We start from the raw sequence: 19,313 nt of genomic DNA on the forward strand, positions 1-19,313 counted from the left end.
ACTGTGTGTTTAACCCTTCACTGAATGCTTTTGAGTGGTTTTCCTTCATAGGGAGCAATGACTTTTCACTGCATTGTATTGTCTGGCTGTACTGCTTCCAGTAAGCCTGTAGAATCCTCAGGGCCTCTTGGGTTTCATTTTCAGGAGCTCTGCCATTTGCTTGCTTCCCAGGTCACGAACTGTGGCTCAGATTTGGGTGAAAGGAATGCTCTTGTGTTTCAATGTTTAAGTCATGGTGCGTACCTTATTTTGGAGTGATGAAGGATGAGAACCAAGTCAAGGGAAGGTCCAGCCAGATGAAGAAATTTGATTTAATTCAGACTAATGTCTGAGGCATATCGAAACAGAGCAGGCCATTGTATTGAGAAACAAGGGCGTGGATGCTCACACTCACCACAAACCCAGACAGAAGAAATTCCACTGTATTTGGGATCCTCATTCCTTTTCTCCAACAGGTCTTCATCCACCTTGTTTAAACTATGAAACTAGTATTTAAATTGCCCAATGGGTTCTTGCTGAGATGGGTAGTGATTTCAGAGCAGTCCTGCAGAACCTATGTCAAAGGCAGGACTCCCAAGGTCAAAAACTGCCAATTATCCAGATTGAATAAGCATGGTGCTGTGCTGCACCTGTCCCACACCTGTACAGGTAAAAACTGATGTTGAATTATAGGTTATGCAGATATAGGGTGGTATAGTCCGTTGGCCTCCTCCCACCCCACCCATACTGGTTTCACTTCTCAAACACAAAAATTACTGGATGTAGAGACAAATGGCATACTGCAGTTGATGGCACTGCCTGTAGTTGTTTGGATAGCTGAAAGGTCGGCTTTTATTAATTGCCTGTGCTTGCCTTGCTTTTATATATTTTGAAGGACATAACAGCCCTCTGAAATGTGAAGCATATTTGTAACAATTTTGCTACTTCCCTTTAATTGTAATAACGGGCAACGTTTCTCCAGGGAATTCTGGAATCAGTCGTTTCATGCTTTTACAAAGCAGTTCTTCAAAGGATTAATCATTAGCATGCTTCGCCGGGCAATTGAAGTGACAGGCATGAGTAAGTTTGTGTTTTTTCCTGTGTTTTTACGCTGTTGTCAGAATTATTCTGGGGACACTATTTTTCCATTAGCAATGGCAAAATCCATTTTGCTAATGCTGTTTGTGTTTTTGAGTCACAACATTTTCTGTTCTTTTGTTATTTTTCCCCCTTTTTTCCAACAGTGTTCTCTCTACATCTATGTAACATTGGAGCACTTTTTTTAATTAAATGATAAAACCATTTACAGCTAGACACACTTTCTCTAATGCAAAACTGAACAAGCTAATGGGAACAGTCATATTAATTTCAGTAACATTCTACATAATGAGAACATTGGTGAACTCATAATGAAGTACTATCAGCATCTTTTCGATACAGGCTTTGCAGAGTCCTTAAGGGGGAGGTTTTTTTTGTCATCATGGTCAGTCTCAGCTGTTGGGGCGGTGAAATTTGAGCACATTTTTTGTGCTTTTGTGTGGAGCTGCAAGGTAATTGCATCAGCACTCTATCGAGAATGGGAACAAATGTTCATTGCACAATCTGTACGGCAAGCCAAAGGGTTCATGTTGTTCAAGGTGTTTTGTGGAAATATCTTGTCGGTCTTCGCCAATATTTACATGGAAAGGTAATGGCCAATGAAATGGGCGTGCATCAAGTGAAATTAGCTTTATAAACAAAGAGAATGCTCTTAAAAAAACAGCTTATAAAAGTTGCCTTTGAGTGGCTCATTTCTTTTCATGTATGTGGGGAAAAAGACCTGGTTGGTCTTTTTCTCTAAGCTATGTAATGCTGTTCAATGTGTTCATGCTATGAACCCTGGAAGTCTGAACAAACTGCCACCCTTAAAAGTAGTTAATTTATGCTTCCTATGTAGTTGGGCGTCAGTCAGTAGGTCAGGTGCCATGCAGTTTGTACCTATGCAAATGCTATAACCTGACTGTTTTTAAATAGCCTGTTCTGTTCTGAAAAGCCCAAACCCTGTCTAATGCAGAACTCTGTTCCTCCTGTGGCTGTTCTTTTTGTTCAGTGTAGAAAAGACTTGATTGCGACCCTAATATCACTGAATTGGACCTTTTCTTTAAATTGCTGTCATCTTGTAACAACTGAACGGATGGTTCGGGTGCGATGTTAAATCAAACGATTGTGAGCTCAGCTGGATCAAACTGCTGCGAACCTGGGGTGAGGGGGAGGGTTCCCTCGGTTTCACCTACCCTCGTGAACACATGTTCATAGCTTTCATCTTTGGTTGTCTCCTGTTTGGAAGTCGTCTTGGTCTCCTTCTCCATAAATACAGCTTATGCCTGCACATAAGCCGGTCTGTGGTTTTCATGACATGTTTGCCCTGGTGACAGGTGAACCAGTGGGAGATACCACAGAGTTGCTCTTATGCGGGCTTGTTGTCATTGGATGGGCCTTGTGTATGTTTAATATTCTCTCTGTGTTCTCGGTGCAAGCCCAGATCTCCAGCGAGCCGTGTCCTGTATTTGCCTCTGTGTGTTTACGGTGCAAGCGAATCAATAAGGCTGCGCTTCGGGCGCCGCGGCCCCTCTGTCGCGCTTTTTCTGCTGTCCTGCAGGAACCAGGCTAGCTGGCCCTCGTAATGACCCTGCCCAATTTTTCCACTGTTTTCCACTTATTTGGGTGAAGCAACAGTTGAACTCTTGCCCTGGCCCTAGCTGCCAGGAAACCTGGCGTTGTGCTTCAGCATAAGCACAATGGGCTGGACCTGGATGAGGGAGATGTAGGAGAAGTGACGTGGGCAGGTTTTTGCACTGCTGAGGAAGAGCGTGGACCATGTCATCAGTGCAGTATTCTTAACAATGGGGTGTTTGTTGTCATTGGGTCTGTCACAGATGGCATTGGTGGATATGTATATATACATCACACCACTCTAATAAAATCCAAAATGCAGCTAACTGTAGCTGTTTTCCCCATTACCTAGAGAGCTAAAAACCTTTGTGAGAACTCTTCAAACTCTGAGAACTTTTTTGGTTGGTTGGGTCATGTAAAGCTGGTCATATAAATGAAACTACAACTTGCCATTAAACAGTGGCTGCTGGATTCTGGTTTTTGTTGCAACTCTGGTTTTAGTAATTGAATTTCTGTTATTGATCAATACTGGAAGCAGGTGTTTCCACTTCACACCCAAGCAGCTGCTGGTTGAAAGGCCTTCCTGAAAACCTCAAGGGATTATGGATATGGAGGACTGGGAATGGCGACCACTGCTGTGAAATAAGTTGGGTTTACTGAGTTGATGGGGATGTGGGGTGGGAGGGGGACAGAGTAAAGCTTGGACACGCACATTGTTTATGAGTGCCCCAGCTGCCTGTTGGGCATGTGCAGATATGCTGGTGGGTGGAGGGGCGGGTGTGCTCAGAACAATGAGCTTTTCACATGCTGGCATTCGGCTGGTGATTAGGCCACTTTGTGTGTGATCCACTCTCCTCACTCTTGGGCAGACAGGAGGTTTGGGGCGGATTAGCGGGTTGTTCAGCACACTTCCGTTCCCTAAAGCTGGACCGTGTGCTCCTCTGTAACGGGAGGCGTTCAGCGCGGTTTTGGAAGCTGGAGAGGGGCCGGCTTTGAGTTATATCCAGCCGCCCCCCCCCACCCCGATTAACGCAGGCCCCTGAGGCCAGAACGCTTTTGGTTTTTCCATTGTGTCACGTGAAGCCTTTCGCCTCGCTGAAAGCTTGCAAAGGAAGGATTTTTCTCTTTGCACTTAGCAGCTGTAGAGGGATGTGTTATGTCACCGTGTCAAGGGGACAGCCAGAAGGTTTTTGGCTCTCCATTAAAACAAGTGGTATTGATTTGAGCTTGTTTGGTCGATTGAACATTCTTGGTCAGACTAGAATTCTGCCCAGTTCCGTGTGACAGAACGCTCTGAGAATTCCAGTGATGGAGGTCTGTTATGCATCAGCCAGACTGGAGTATCATCAACACCTCTTTAGGCACTGTGTGAACGTGTGTGTGTGTGTGTGTGTGTGTGTGCGCGCTTTTGTGTGTGTGTGAAATACGTGTATCCCTGGTCCAAGAGTGCATAAATTGCATATAATGTGTAATATAATTTTCCCCATTAATTTAATTGCAGTGATTTGCCCCTGGTAGAAACTGCTGGGTGGGGCCCTGGACCTACCTCTCTCAGGGGTGATTTATGTCTTCGATTTTGGATGATGGGAGACCCTCTGATGATCCTGGGGAGGGTAAGGGGTGCAGCTCTGGAGGTTGGTGTGTGCTGAACAGAGTTGACCTCTGTTAGGACATTTTGGGGACGACCCCAATGCTCTTGGTTCCAGTGTTTCATTACATTTGCTGGAATACTCCCCTTCTCGCACGCCCAAAACATCCTGGCAGCTCCAGTGGCTGAGGTCAGAAGCGGGTGAAGTTTTTTAGCGATTAACACCCCACCCCATTCCAACAGCCCCCGGTCACGGAACCCTCCCAGATCCCTCCAGCCAAACAGTGTGACATCGTCTGACGATGTCTGCTGCCTCGCCCTGTGGCCTGGTCTGTCCCTATGAACTTATCCAGTTGACATAACTGGATAGATTTGTTGTGATGCAGTTGCCTCCTGCTGCCTACAGATCCATCAGTGGAATCCTTTCAGACGCATTCAGACCTTTTTTGTTTTTCTGTTGTGGGTTTTTGAATGACATGCTGTGAAGATTCTCCTCTGTTGACAGAGGCTTGTCACAGCCTCGGCGCTGCCGGGGTAGCGCACGGGCTACTTCCCCGCAGGTGTTATTGTTTGAGAGATATGGGAGCTGTCTCTTTTGCCACAGCGGTGTAATACGAGAGTCATCTCCCAGCTTCAGCTACGTTCTAGTACAGGAAGCGCAAGGGCATTGTAACTGTATCTGGTTTGTCACCGTGTAAACCGAGACCAAGAAATGGAGAGCTGCCCTGGCTCAGTAAGTTGGTCCCTCATGCTGTTTGAGCATAAATGCTTACAAGGATGTTTGTTCCCTTAGATTTAGTTTCATTCCTCCTTGTCCTTCCATGTCTCTATCCCAATACCACATTGTGAAAATCAAGTATTTGTTTTGCAGCAAAAACAAACCACACAATCAGAAAGCCCTGAAAGCCTTTAAATTCATGCATTTACCCTCTCTTACTGTCTGCATGGTCTGTGTTTTTCTGGATTCTCTCATTCAGATGTTCAGGCGTCAGGTTTCTGTTGGTGGGTTCACACATGCAGCTCACTTAGCTGTCATCTGCATCTTCATGCACCCTTGCACCCTCTTCATGGTTTCTCTTGTCATGTGGCTACCTTCACAGCATCAGAAAGAGGAAGTGCCAGTTTCCACGGCGAAGAAGGTTTGTGGTACAGCCCCCAGATCTGTTTGTATCAGGCTGGCAGGTTGACGTCAGCTTCTCTGTCTCTGCCCTCTCTCTCAGACACACAGACAGACAGATGCGCACACGCACACGCACACATACTCACTCTCTTCAGCAATTTAGATAGACCAGGACTAGGTGTGCTGGGTTTTTTTTTTTGGTCCTCTGAAGCGTTCATCCTGTCTGGCTGTCACTGTCACTCTGGGCCTGCTATATGCTCTGTGTCAATGGGGCTCTGTTCTTTGTTTTTGAACAGCCACCTCATGGACAGAAATGTTTTTTTTTTTTTGCCCCAGTCTGCCTACTTGGTTTCCTCAGCAGTTGAGGTAACCTGATAGAAATCTGGAAGCTTAGAGTCTGCTGGGTGGAGTTAACCCTCGCATCCTCCTCTCTGCAAGGTTCCGGAGCCCACGGAATGTTCCGGGACAGTGGACGGCTTCAGAGTGTTAGTGTTTTCCGCCTGCATGATTGGAGTGCACGTTGGCCCAGACTCCTGGGGCAGGAAGCCACGGCTGTGGTGGAGCCACACCCTGATCTCAACTTGCTGAACCTTGGTTCAGAGGGATCTGTGTTGTGTGTTTTGACAGGCGGGGGATGGGGTGATGCACTCTTCTCCTCAGAGGTGTGCACACCCTGCTGAGCCGCCAAGGGAAGGTAAAATACCTGGCAGTAGAGTTTTAGAGGCTGGCCTGATGTGGCCTGAGATTTTCATTTTTTGGTAGTCTCTCCTGCCCCCATACCAGACCCCCTCCCCCCTTTCATAAAGGAGAACAATTTCTCTGTAACAGACAGAAAGCCACACAAGGGCATGCGGCGTCTCGCACTTTCTTAGCTTCTCCTTGAAGGTTGTCTGATAGATGAGGTGAGTTTTAGAGGCGGAGGGCAGGGGAGGTGCAGGGATGCTGCAGGCTGCTGGGGTGGGCTGAAGTGATGACGTGGAGGATGTGCTGAGGCCCTCACACCTCCTGTCACTGAAGGGGTGCAGATATACTTTGTGTCGGCTTTGCAAGGCGTTCTTTATCCACAGACTGCAGAACACCACGACACTGCCATTTAATGATCCTTGAACGAACAGCAGTAGCTCTGGGACTGTGTGCATGTCTGATTTTGTCTGTGTGTGTGTGAACATGTGCAAAAACACACACGTGCATGTAGAAATTCACATCTGTGTGTTTATGTGTATTTGTAAGAAGTTTATTAAAGGCCAGGGAACAATACATGTATTTATTTTTCCCCTGTGTGTTGATATCTCCTTCACAGCAGCAGCAACGATAACAGTTCCCAGTCTAGAGAAGGAGACAAAGAAACGAACACCTTTTTCCTCTGAGTCCTCAGTCCTCCCGCCTGTTGCCGACTCCCCCAGCTCGGGCTGGGAGCGGCCCCGGGGTCAGCGCGCTATCTGAGCGCCGGCTGATGGGGTTGCCTGGAGTTCAGGGTGTGCAGATTGAGGCCTGGCCCTGCCTTTGATCTGAGCCACAGCAGATTTTCAAAGAGCCGCCTCTCCATTTTCTCCTTGGCTCATGCTCGCTCTCGCTCTCGCTCTCGCTCTCTGGCGCTCCTCTCTCTCTGTCCATCTCTTCCTGTGTTTGTGGGTCTCCTCTGTCTGTATCGGTCTCTTTCATCTCTGCCCCCCCCCCCCCCCCCCCCCCGACTGTCAGTCTGCACAGAGCATCCCACATTTACAGCTGGCGTCCGTGCGTGCTGCCACTGATTTGGATGTTCACTGGCTTTTTTGGCAGGCTCTCTTGTTACCCCCCTGCTCCGTGAGCACGGCCCTATCCCTGTTTGGGTGGGGGCAGGGTGGTCTCACTCAGGTCCTCTGAGACCCCACAAACACAGGAGGCACCTGCTACCCCAGGGAGGGACACGGTGCGGCCCAGACAAAGGCCCGCAGACACAGTGGGGTTTGTAGGTCAGTGATCTTCAAAGCTGCCCACGGATGAACAGGCCTGCGTCTGATCTGTGAGCGCTGTCCGCTGTGTGATCGCAGAGCTCCTCTCTCTGTGAGCACTGCTCTTTGATCACTGTGTTCCTCCTAGCAGCCGCTACCCCCACCCAGCGCACAGAAGCTTTTGAAGTGCAAGCGCACAGACATGCACACACACACACACACACACACACACACACACACACACACACACACACACACACACACACACACACACACACACACACACGTGCACTTAGACATACACACACATGTATACATAGACACGCAGAGACAGACGCAGGTACTTGCACACACATTCAGACAGACGGATACACACAGACATGTATGCGTACAAAGATATGCACGGATGGACAATCACACACACACACACACACACACACACACACACACACACACACACACACACACAGAGGCTCAGACATACAGAGACACGTGCATGCAAGTGTGCACATGACCTTGGCATTCGGGTAGGTACACCTCTTACTGTTAGTATCTCGGCTCCATCTCTGTGAGGTGGGCCCATTCAAACAGTGTGTCTGTCTCAGAAATTAAGAAGTGTTTTATGATTCTCAAAGGTCTTTTTATTTAAATAATGTGGCCTTGATTTCTCATGCCTTCACTGGCGCTGGAAGAGGAGATTACACAAAGGGCTTTTCATGGTGTGTGACCTCTTCCCCGACCTCCCCCGGAGAACAGAGCCGCGGGGAGGCCTTGGAGAGATGGCCCAGCAGCGGAACGAGATAACAAACGGTTACACTGTCGGAGGAGCAACTCCCAGGGTTCACGGCTGACGTGTCGACCGCGTTAACGGAAATCGAAGCCTGTTGTCCTCTGTGTTACCATGGGAATCGACACAGGAGAAGTGGGAGTGGGTGGGTGGCAGTAGGGGGAAAGAAACGCCATTGGTGAGCAGGTGGAATGAGGTTCTACCACAGGATGGGACACCATCGTTATAGACTAGAGCCAAAGGCTGAATTGCGCAGGGTGTAGTTTGGTGACATACATATGGAAGGAAAGGCCACTACAGCATAATCCCGGTCTAATTGTTCTTTTTAGTAGGGTTTCTGAATCTCCAGTCATGCAGGAATTGGATGTGGAGTGCAATGTATGTAGGCTTACCTTTTCAGCACACGGCAGGGTTTCTACCTGAATTAAGAGTTCTAAGCTACTATCCTCCAGGAGGGAGAGCGAAAGCTCAGACTCTCAGACTTTCATGCACACGGGGCTAGGGAGGAAGCTGCTTTGCATCAGTCTTCACCTTTGACTCACAATGGTTGGGGGTTGGGATCAGTGGTGTTTAAGATGATCCTGGATCTGTTGCTGGGGTGAGAAATTGTGCCGTCCTCCATCTCACCGTAGCAGGAGCTGAAAGTCTGCTTGATCTTCTTAGAATACCCAGAGTTGTGCTTTCTCACAGGGCTGGCTGTTTTTTGGTGTTGGGGTTTTCTGGTGCCATGCGCTAACTGCTGACAGGATTAATGGCAGGTCTGTTTGGAGCAGGACTCTTTGCAGTGACGAGGTGGGTTGGTTTGGGGGAATTTCTCTGTAGAGTGTATTCTCTCTCTCTCTCTCCCTCTTGCTCTCTGGCGTGTGCTCTGTGGTGCTAGTCATGTCCATTCATCACAGTATCTCCTGCTGATGTAAATCTGGACTGACCCAACAGAAGGCTTGGCACATCCTTGCTGAAACTGCCTGTCTGTGTGCACATTCAGGGGGGTGGGGTTCAGAGGAGAGCTGTGTCTGTTTCCTTCATGCTATTTTTAGCCTAGGGAGTTAAGAGTTTGTGTAAATTGGATCTGGAGTAAAGTGTGTGTGTGTGTGCATGTGTGTGTGAGACAGAGTGAGGGAGGGGGTGATCTAATACAACCTGTATGAGAGTGAAGGTCTGATTCTGGGCATTTTTGGCCAAATCTCACACACTGACAGGTGGTGGCTCCTCTAATCCAGTTTTTGATCAGGCTGAAATGAAGATGAAAACCTCTTACAAGAGTGACAAACTGCTGTCTACTTTTATTAGTGTCCCCCCCCCCCCCCCCCCCCCCGCCCCTGTCATCTTCAGATTACTTTGGATCTGTGCCTGCTGAGGTGGGGTCGAGTAGGGTGTGTGTGTGGGGCTGTGTGTGTGTGTGGGGCCGTGTGTGTGTGTGTGTGTGTGTGTGTGTGTGTGGGGGGGGCACTTTCAATTTCCAGCACTACAGCCTAAAGGCATCTGAATAAAACTTTGTAAATATGCACTTACATGTGTGCAGAGACTTACAAGAAATATGGGTAACGTTTTAGTTTATTTCTTTCTTGAATTTTTTTTTTGGCCTTTGCAATGAAAGGCAGCACTCTTGCACAGAAGGAGGAAGTTGCTGCTGGCGTGTTGTGTGTTGGGGTTTATTTTTAGAAAAGGGATTGTCTGCATGCAGAAAACGTCCAGTTCACAGGAATCTGTCCATCCTTCCTGCCCTGGTCAGGCTGGATATGTCATTTCAGATGCACTCCTTTCAGAGTCTGTTTGGCAACTCAATACATAGCCTAGTACTCCATGCATTAAGCATAACACAGTTAACATTAATGAATGCTTTATTAACTTTATTAATAAATTGGATTGCGATGCTTGTCTGAAACTAGACTCTACTGAACCCCTCTTAATGACCACCAAAGTTCATGTAATGCTGTAAAGCATTTGGTGGTTTGTTTTCAGGTGCCTGTCCCATAGTCATTTGAAAAAGCAGAATAATGAATATTTCAGGACAAGCACTGCAGTCAAAGCTAATGTTTTCATAAGGGTTAATTAACGGGACCTTAATGTAACCTGTATCTGTTAATTTACAGGCAGCTTGTCCCCTGTCCCGCGCGTACATAATTCTCTCTCTCTTCTAATGGTACACGTGGGTGCAGTTGTGCCCTGTTGGCTTGGCACACCCTCTTACATTTTCTCTCACTCCCAGTATGCTGTTGGCACACTAACCGGGCGAATGTCAGAATGAGGAAGTGTGCAGGAAGTTGTAGTGGAGCTGATGAGTGTCTGTTATTTTTCACAGGGCTGCGTGTACGAGCTGATTGTATCTGATGGGCGTGAATGAAGCATCAAAAGGGCTGTGGGAGAGGCCAGGGGGCTCAGATTACACCCACACCCCGTTACTCCCCTTGTCTCCCCCCTTCCTGTTGCAGCGGGACGGCCTGTGAAACCTCTTTTTTTTTTTTCGCCTCGCGCGCCAAACCAGCGGGTGCCCAGCATTTTCTCAGTCAAGGGCACTCTGTCAGAACGCTGGGCTAAAGCGAAGCAGTAGGTTGTTGTCTCTTGCCCATTCTGAGGTCATTGCTGAAGTGTCTTCTGTTAAACGTGCAGCATGGACCTGGAGCAGGTTAGGGTGGCTGGAAAAGAGATTAGCGAATAGCCTGCTTCCTCTGCTGAAGGAAGGAAACTTCCCTGGGTGCCTTTTTACCCACTCTGGGCTCAGTGCGAACCTTGCAACCGTTTGTTCCAGTTTGCCTCCAGATGCTGTCCTTTTTTCAGAGGAACAATTTTTAAAAATGCGTGCCATTTGAATTCAACTACAGAGTCAAGAATCCTTTCAAAATCACACGTTGCCACCGTGTATGAAAGAAATGCACTTTAAACAAGAATCTCTCCCTGCTTTAGAAGTGAGTTGACACTATGCACATAGTTGTCATTACTATTTGTTTATTTGTTTGTTTGTTAATATATTTTTTATGAAACCAATGAAAAGCATGCCGAACTATGGTGGTTTTGGCATTCTGAATTCATATGTCTCATAATCATACATCAAAAGGGATACATTGCCCACGTATAAAGGCAGCCTGAGATGCTGACAGAAGCATGCCAGTGAGCCTGAGAAGCCTTGACACATGGCTACAGTGTCAGCTCTCTGAGAAGGGAGAGCTCACTGGTTGAGATCCATGTGGAGAACGGAGAGGTATGGTCAAGTGCGTGTGCGCGCTTGTGCGTGTGCGCATGTGCGTGTGTATGTGTGCGTCTGTGCGCTGTGTATGTGCCTGTGCGCTGTGTGTGTGAGTTTATGTGCATGTGTAGTGTCTGTGGTCCGGGAATGCCAGGATGTCACCCTGTCCCCGGCTGTCCCCGGCTGTCTCAGGGTGGCCTCTCTCTCTTATTAGCACTGAGTTACTAAAGGGGGGGGGGGGGGGGGGGGGGTAGTGGTTGCCTGAAAGCAACACTGCAATACTGAGATTATAAATGGCTGGTGTGGGTTTTCAGTGGCGGTCTTTCTCATGGGGGGGAAGAAAAAGCAACTTGCCTTTTTAACATCAAAGCAGACATGGCGATGTGCGTTAATGCAGCTGCGATGTGAATTTAAAGGCAGGCCCAGCACAAACTGTGCCAGGTCCTGTAATCTTACCGGCCACGGGCTTTGGCTCGCACCCAAAACCAGAAGTGCTATTTGCATCAGATGTATAATTTGGGATTTGGGTCTGATCCAGTTTAGTCCGAAAATGGCAGGGGTGTTTTCTAAGGCCCAGACAGCCTGAGAGCGTAGGACAGCGGAAATGTGTGTTCCTTTTTATAAAGTCAACATTTTCATAAGACAAGCTCCCAACACCATCCATGAATTTGGGAGAGGGGGATGTGTGCAGGGATATGCATAGATTATAACCAGACTGCTGGAATATGGGGGTTTATGTCAGAGTCTATAAAAAAGGTTTGTGTTGATTGTAAATTGGGAGGCAGTCTAGAGCTGGTGTGAGGTAAATACCATTGCATCTGTCACTGCTGAAAACAGAACATGTGTCTTAGAGTCTTGTGCTAACAGTGATGCGATTGTGCACATGGAGGTCGTGTGCTGTGTGTGTGTGTGTGTGTGTGTGTGTGTGGTTGCGTGTTTGTGTATATCTGCCATATATGGCCTATATAACTGCCATTCCAAAGCAATTGATATTTGACATGATGAGCACTTCCTCTTGTGTAATGGGGGAGTTATGTAGCTTGTTTTGGGGCTTTCTTTGAAAAGATTTATTGATTTTAAAACACATATTTATAGAATTTGGGTAAAAGTTCTTAGCTGCTCACAGTGGTAAAAATGCTGTCTTGTTCCAGGGAAGTGTGTGGACCATACTATTTTTTATCGCATATATATATTTTACTGTTCAGGGTTTGTTTTGCTGTGTGTTTGCAGCAGTATTTCGCAGTGTAGCATAACTAGCTCGGTTGTATTTTCTGCAGTGCATGACATTAGCATTTGGCTGTGATAGTCCTCTGCATACAAAATTGAATTGTATTAACACTGCTGTGTATGTTCAAATGCAGATGTTTGTTTTATTTTTAGGGTTTTTAACAGACCATCAGTATAGTCAGATCTCAATATGACTGTGACTTTATTGACACCTTCAGAACGCGGTGTAAGATGCATCCTTGAGCAGCCATGCACACCATCTAGTCTTTGAAGTAAAAGGGCAGCCTAAATTCTGCAGAATTATTATGTTTTAAATTTTACATGAGACCAGTGCTACACATCTTGATGTAAAATTAAAATGAAGGAACTGAAATTGTGATTTACTACATTGACTTGCAAATCACTTGGAAAAATGTAGACTCTGTGTCAGCAAAATGGTACTTGGGTTTCACACATATGTGACATCTGTGGCTTTTGATAGCACGTAGTCTAACCGTATGTTCTGATGCCTCAACACATCCCCTTTTCTTGCAGTTCAGTTTAGCAAACTAATTTCTTGGTAAAAGAGGGTGAAACGGCTGTGTGGCCTAGAAGTCTGGGGAATTGGAGCTGTATTGGTTTGGGCTGAAAGCCCTTCCTCCTTACCTTTAGGCCTGCTGTCTGGGATGGTGTGGAAAATAATGAATAGGGACAAGCATTTGACTGCATACCAACCCTTCCTCTTCCTCTTCCTCTTCCTCTTCCCCTCACCGCATTCAGAGCTGCCGGAGAACTGGACGGACACCAGGGAGACGCTCCTGGAGGGCATGGCGTTCAACCTCAAGTACCTGGGCATGACCCTGGTGGAGCAGCCCAAGGGTGAGGAGCTGTCTGCTGCTGCTGTCAAGAGGATCGTTGCCACTGTGAGTCCGTCCCTCCCCCGCACGCTTATTCTGCTACAGCCTCAATGCCCTACTATAGTCCCTTGACCTGTTCTACCTTCCTGCTCTCATGTCTAAACATTAGTAAGATGCAGTGACTACTAAACCAATCAGACGCCCATCTTCAGAGTCCGGTGATGACCTAGTATACCACTCGATCTGGTATAAGTACAAGATGTGGCTGAAGCGCCAGGTGTAGCCCTGCCCTCTGATGTTTTGAGAAGCCAGTCAGCTTCCGTTATTCTCTTTCCTATCGTGCATGCTCATATGGGTTGGTTTACATGTACGTCGCTGGAGTCATGTGGTGCATTGAGGAAAGGCAATCTATGCTTCAGCCCTCTGCACTGGATTGGAACCTGCAGCCTATGCGACTTTAGAATGTGTCATACGTCCAAGTTGGATCTCACAAAGTTTGTGTGCCCCATTGAGATGTGTATGGTGGGGGCAGTGGTGGTGTTCTGTAATATCACAGTTCCCAGGGTGTTAAAAACTTTTTTTCCTCCCTAGAAGCAAAAGGTTGTTTTGTGTTTCTGGCATTTTTTTCTTTTTTTTTATATTTTTGCAGAGTGGAGATAGAGAGCGAGGGCCACCTTCGTTAGTGCCCAGTGCCTGAGTTGTAGCTTCCACAAAGTTGAAATAAGTTTGCCTATCCCTGAGGAATGAGAAGTGGGAGCTCTCATGGGGACAGCAACACTCTGTCAGGAGTGTCTGCCCCTCTCTGCATCTCAGCCCACTGTCACACAGCTCTGTGATTTCGGAGTTTTCTCACAGTTTTAGCTGGTAGTTTGTGGCGGCTTCGTCAGCGCGGCTCATCCAAGCTAAGCTCCTGAGTGCCACAGCTTCTCCTGCGGGACCAGTGTAGTTCTTACCTGCCGCCACGTTGCATCAACGGAAACCTCTGCAGAGCCGTACTGCAGAAAGGCCCTACATGCCATGTGGAGATGACAGGGTGTGAACGAGCTGCGCACAGACACTCGACCAGTGTGACCACCTCTCCCACAGGGGGTGGAAAGCACGCGTAAAAGCCTTGTGAATTGTCTGCAGCGTCATTTAGTTCCCCTGGAAAGAAGGGGAAGTAGGCTTGTAGCTCGTGTCTGTCATAATTTAGTGAGAAATTGTGGGTTCGAGGAATTCCTAGTATATGGCTTGTGCTCTCTGCTCTCTACCTTGGTAAGTTTGTGCAATGATGGTTCTCAGAGCCTGAGGCCCATGCCTGCTGGTTTACCTCTCAGTGACTCATGACTCCAGAATAACACCCTGGCAATTTCACTTCCTGTTTAGGTGGAGATGACTAAGTGGGTAGAATTGGACAGTAAGCATTTTTCTGGTAATGTTTCTGGGGAAGTATAGGGTGCTATGTGAGGTTTAAAAAGGTCCCTCTCATTCATATTGTCTATCTCCTTACAGGCCAAAGCCGGTGGTAAGAAACTGCAGAAGGTGACACTGAAAGTGTCCCCTCGTGGGATCATCCTTTATGACAGCGTCTCCAATCAGCTGATTGAAAACGTGTCCATATACAGGTGAGTCATGCCCTCTGTTTTTCTCTCGGAGGTTACGCAAGATAACACCGAGCTCCCATGTGACTCATAGGCTTGGTGGCCCCTCTGGAGAAAGTTTGTAGTAGCAACAAGAGTTTGTGTCTCTATTTTCAGGTTGCAGGAAAGCAGGAAAAAAAAAAACAAAAAAAGATGCGGTCTGTTTTGTTCCCCCCAATGTCGTCAACCACAAACGGTTGCCATGCATCACTTGCCTGGCAGCTCTGAGATTTGCAGTGTTTTCACTCCAAGGCAGAGAGAAATAAGTGCAGAAGAAGTCTCCCATAAATCTGCTCCCTTTCAGAATGTGCAGTAACAGCCACTCACCCGAGCTCGTGGCCCTGGCCGTGCGGCCATGCTCTCAGACCTCGCAGCAGTGTGCTGCATATTTTTTGCCTTTTTCGCCTTTTTGGTTGTCCTTGATGCTGCAGTGTTGCCACTTTCAGGGACTTTTTTTTTTTTTTTTTTCCCTGACGCCCCCCCCCCCCCCCCCCCCAACTTCCCCCCCATTCCCCCACCCCATGGGAGTGTGCACTCTCGTCTCCGCTTCTGGCTTAAATGACAGCCTTCCTCCACTCACTCAGCAGTCTAAAATTACCAACCGCTAATGGCTGGCCCAGACAGCACGCCCCTCTGCTATCCCGTAGCGAGAGGGGGTGGGGGGGCGCTCTGGTTACTAATGGGCCCTTTAATTGTCAAACAAATCCTGGGGTGCTGGTTGTGCCACCCGGCTAATGTGTGCTCACCTCCATGCCCAGATGTGATTGGGTCACACATTTGCTGGCTTTGTGGGAATTTTCATGGAAGACAAAGCTGTGGTCTCAAATTAGAAGAACCAGACTGTCAATTGCCCAGTTGCCCTCCTCCCAGCTACCTTGAACACTGATTACATGGTCTGTAACAGTAGACGCTTAAACCACAGCACTTAGACTAAAGATCAAGAGGGGCACCGTGACACTGGCCTAGCATCGAGATGATGGGTGATTAAGTGTTGAGGGCCCTTAGATTTATGTTATTTATAGGGTTATGGTGCTGGACCTTGTGCCCACTAGGCCGTGAGCTGAAATCCCTTGTAGTCAATTGTCATAGCTCATTTGAGCAGCAATTTTAACTTGAATTGTGTTGGTGAGACTCCAGGTGTATATGTGGGTAATGTGAAATGGAGGTTACAGTGTAAGTCCGTCTTGGTACAGTGGTCTCATAACGGTGTGGGTAATGATCCGTTTTAAACGAGCGGGAATCCGCAGAGCACATCTCAGCACTTCCTCCCAACCTGGGCAGATCTTCGAACGCAGCAGTGAGTTTCTGGGGTCGGTCCAGGTAATGGCTTTAATTGTTTTTAGTACTTGACAGTGATGGTTTATCTTTAGTAATTCACGACGAGGGCTTATGTTTTGTAAATTAATGCCTGCTTACACAACAGTTTGCAGATGTGGTGATTAAAGACAGATTGCGGACAGAGGGTAACTGCATCAGTCATGTTTAATTCTTCGCGCGCGTCCCCGCCGGTCCGGGTCACCTGTTGGCACCTGGGACCGCAGCAGACAGGGCGGACGTGGAGGATGACGCGTCCTGTCTCTCTGCAGCAGCTGCGGAGTCTGGCACGTTTGCAACGTGATCGCGGCGGATTGTGCAAGACTCCCGTCTGGGAGGCAGGCCCAATCCAATAAAACCCCTCACGTGCCCACAGCTCAAGAGCTCAGAGACAGTAGCTGTTTTTGCGTGTTTCTTTCGTTTGTTTCTTTTTTTTTTTTTTTTTTTATTCTTCCTTTTTCTTACTTCGTGTGTCCCATCTGGGGACTGGCTTGAGATGCTTGAGGAGCTGGATTTTTTTCCCACTGCATGTTTTCTAACATGATACACAGAGATCATGCGGCTTCATGTGAAGATAACGTGTGAGGATGACTGGCTAAGCAGCACCGTAAATCGCAGCGCACTCCCTTACTCACAGAGGGAGCGGCTCTCCAGAAGTAACTTCAGTACCTTCATTCCACCACTAGTTAACAATAGGGCACTTTTCATCTAACAAAGTAACCTGTTCACAATGCTTATTCTTGATTTGGTTTTTTTTTTATTCTCCCCTCAATTTACTTGCCTTTAAAAGTGTATCGTCATGGATTTTACAAAGCAGTCCCTTAATAAAAATGGAGATGAATAAGTCATTTGTAAAAGATATCAACCCTCTCTTTATAATAATACAACATTTGTACAATATGAGAGTAGAATAATTCCCCCATGGCCGATAGAGGGATTGATTCCTCAGTTTATTCACTGAAAACCTGCTTCTGTGTAGAGCTGTTCTGAGGGCGTGTGTGTGTGTGTGTGCCTGTGCGTGTGAGAATAGGGGATGGTATTATATTTAAGTCTGTGGTGGGTATTACGTCGGGTGTGGAATTGAGAGATTTAAGTGTTTAAATCAAACAGGGCAGGCTTAAAGGATCAGTGGGGACGGAGTCCTGTGATTACCAGCCATGAGCTGAGGATGCTGTATTCTTAGATTTGGGTTATTTATAGATTTGCTTGTGTGTGACCTTTTGCCTCCCTGCAGGATATCATACTGCACAGCTGACAAGATGCACGACAAAGTGTTCGCCTACATCGCCCAGAGCCAGCAGAATGAGACTCTCGAGTGCCACGCCTACCTCTGCACCAAGAGGAAAGTGGTGAGTCCTAACAGGAAACCAGCTCTCTGGATCCCATTGACTGTCCGTGCTCTGGTGGGAATGAGCAGTGCATTGTGGGAAGCATGAACGTGACGCAGCTTGAGGGGCTGGGGGGGGGGGGGGTGTTCGCTATCTTGTCTGGTGGTTTCCTGCAGTGGATGGGTGGGTGGTGTGTTTGTGGTGCTGTGCCCAGATTCTCTCCCTCCCAAGGGGGGCTGCTATAGGAATGCTCCACTCCCTTCTCCTTCCTTCCCACTGCTAATTTTACATGCTCTCAAAGGCCAAGTTCCTCCCAGCTGAATAAGCTGCGTTGAAGGAGAGGAGACGTTCCAAGCTGTTTCTGTAGATCTAGGGTTCTAGAGTGCTTGGTGGGAATTGTTCCTTTTTGACTTTAACTGGCCATTCTAGAACCTGGGTGCTGTTATTGAGGCGGTTTGAGTAAAGCCCTGTTTTTCTTTTGTTTGGCTGAGTCATTGAGAGAAACGTATTATTATGTTGGCCCAAGCAGTCGTGTGTGTGCGTGTTTGTGTGTGTGTGTGTATCTCTCTCTTTCTCTCCCCCACCCTGCAGGACATGCTGAAACCATAGTGCCTGTTTTCTATAAACATTCTAATAGTTGAGGTGTGCTCTTATCTGTATTACCCGTCATGCATGGTGTTGTAACCTCATCCCCTGCCTTCAATGCACAAAGATGAATCCTCTGAACCTCTCTCTCTCCCTTTTTCTCTCTCTTCTAGGCCCAAGCTGTGACGCTCACGGTGGCCCAGGCCTTCAGAGTGGCATTTGAATTCTGGCAAGCGGCCAAAGAAGGTATGTTTCGCTTCCTTGACTGAATTCCCGTTAGCTGAATGTAGGGATGAAAGCCCATGTTTTTATGTGTGTCATGATCATGAGCTCATTTCATCTGTGTGATGATTGTTTTTTTTTTTTTTTACCTTTCCTAAAAATTATTTCCTAAAAAACAATGGCCTGCTCTCAGCTGTGACCTCTGTGCGGGGGCATGTCTGCTGGCAGACAGCAATGCTAATTGCTTGATCACCAGGAATGTTTTGGTAAGATGGGCTGTGGTTTCCTCCCTGTAACGCTTTTATTAGTGTTGATAATTAATTGGCAGCACAGACTCATGTGAAACAGGCTTCTGTTGTTCACATAAGTGGAGCAAACGGAGGCCTGACGCAACGGCCTCATATGGGTGATTTCTCGTCCCGGGCTCCTGTGGGTGATTTCTCGTCCCGGGCTCCTATGGGTGTGTGACGGAGTGCCATCACTATGGTTGAGTATGCGCTCTGACTGCCATACCAACGAGCCTGGCTCTTTGGCGTCGCGGTCAAAGTCGCATGGTTGGTACCCTGTAGACCCGGGTTCAAGGCCGGGTGGGGTGACTGCTCTCGCCCTTCGCTACAAATGGTGTCAGCAGTGGGATGGCTGGCTGCGAGGCCATCGGAGGTGTGCCCGGTGTGTGAGCTGTATGAGAGACCCCCAGGTTAGGTTGACTCCGGTGTGAGGGACCCCAGAGATGGGTGACGCACTGGTGAGTGGGGCACCCTGGGATGGGAGAAGTATGGCAAAAGAATGGGCGCGCTTCCTGAAGGGGAGGGCAGTGTGACGGAGTGCCGTCACTACGGTTGAGTATGCGCTCTGACTGCCATACCAACGAGCCTGGCTCTTTGGCGTTGCGGTCAAAGTCGCATGGTTGGTACCCTGTAGACCCGGGTTCAAGGCCGGGT

The 19,313-nt window shown here is 47.8% G+C and overlaps 1 protein-coding gene across 2 annotated transcripts in view; it reads left to right on the forward strand.

Annotated features, from left to right (window-relative positions):
* Positions 1-19,313, forward strand: part of ldlrap1b (low density lipoprotein receptor adaptor protein 1b) — a 42,626-nt gene that overhangs the window by 7,890 nt on the left and 15,423 nt on the right. For both annotated transcript variants that reach the window (XM_036542963.1, XM_036542964.1), the window contains exons 2-5: positions 13,228-13,370; positions 14,796-14,908; positions 17,472-17,586; positions 18,324-18,396. In XM_036542963.1, coding sequence (XP_036398856.1) covers positions 13,228-13,370; positions 14,796-14,908; positions 17,472-17,586; positions 18,324-18,396 — 444 coding nt within the window. The remainder of the gene's footprint in view (positions 1-13,227; positions 13,371-14,795; positions 14,909-17,471; positions 17,587-18,323; positions 18,397-19,313) is intronic.

Source organism: Megalops cyprinoides, chromosome 12 (genome assembly GCF_013368585.1).
Source record: "Megalops cyprinoides isolate fMegCyp1 chromosome 12, fMegCyp1.pri, whole genome shotgun sequence".
In the NCBI taxonomy this organism is placed as follows: Eukaryota; Metazoa; Chordata; class Actinopteri; order Elopiformes; family Megalopidae; genus Megalops; species Megalops cyprinoides.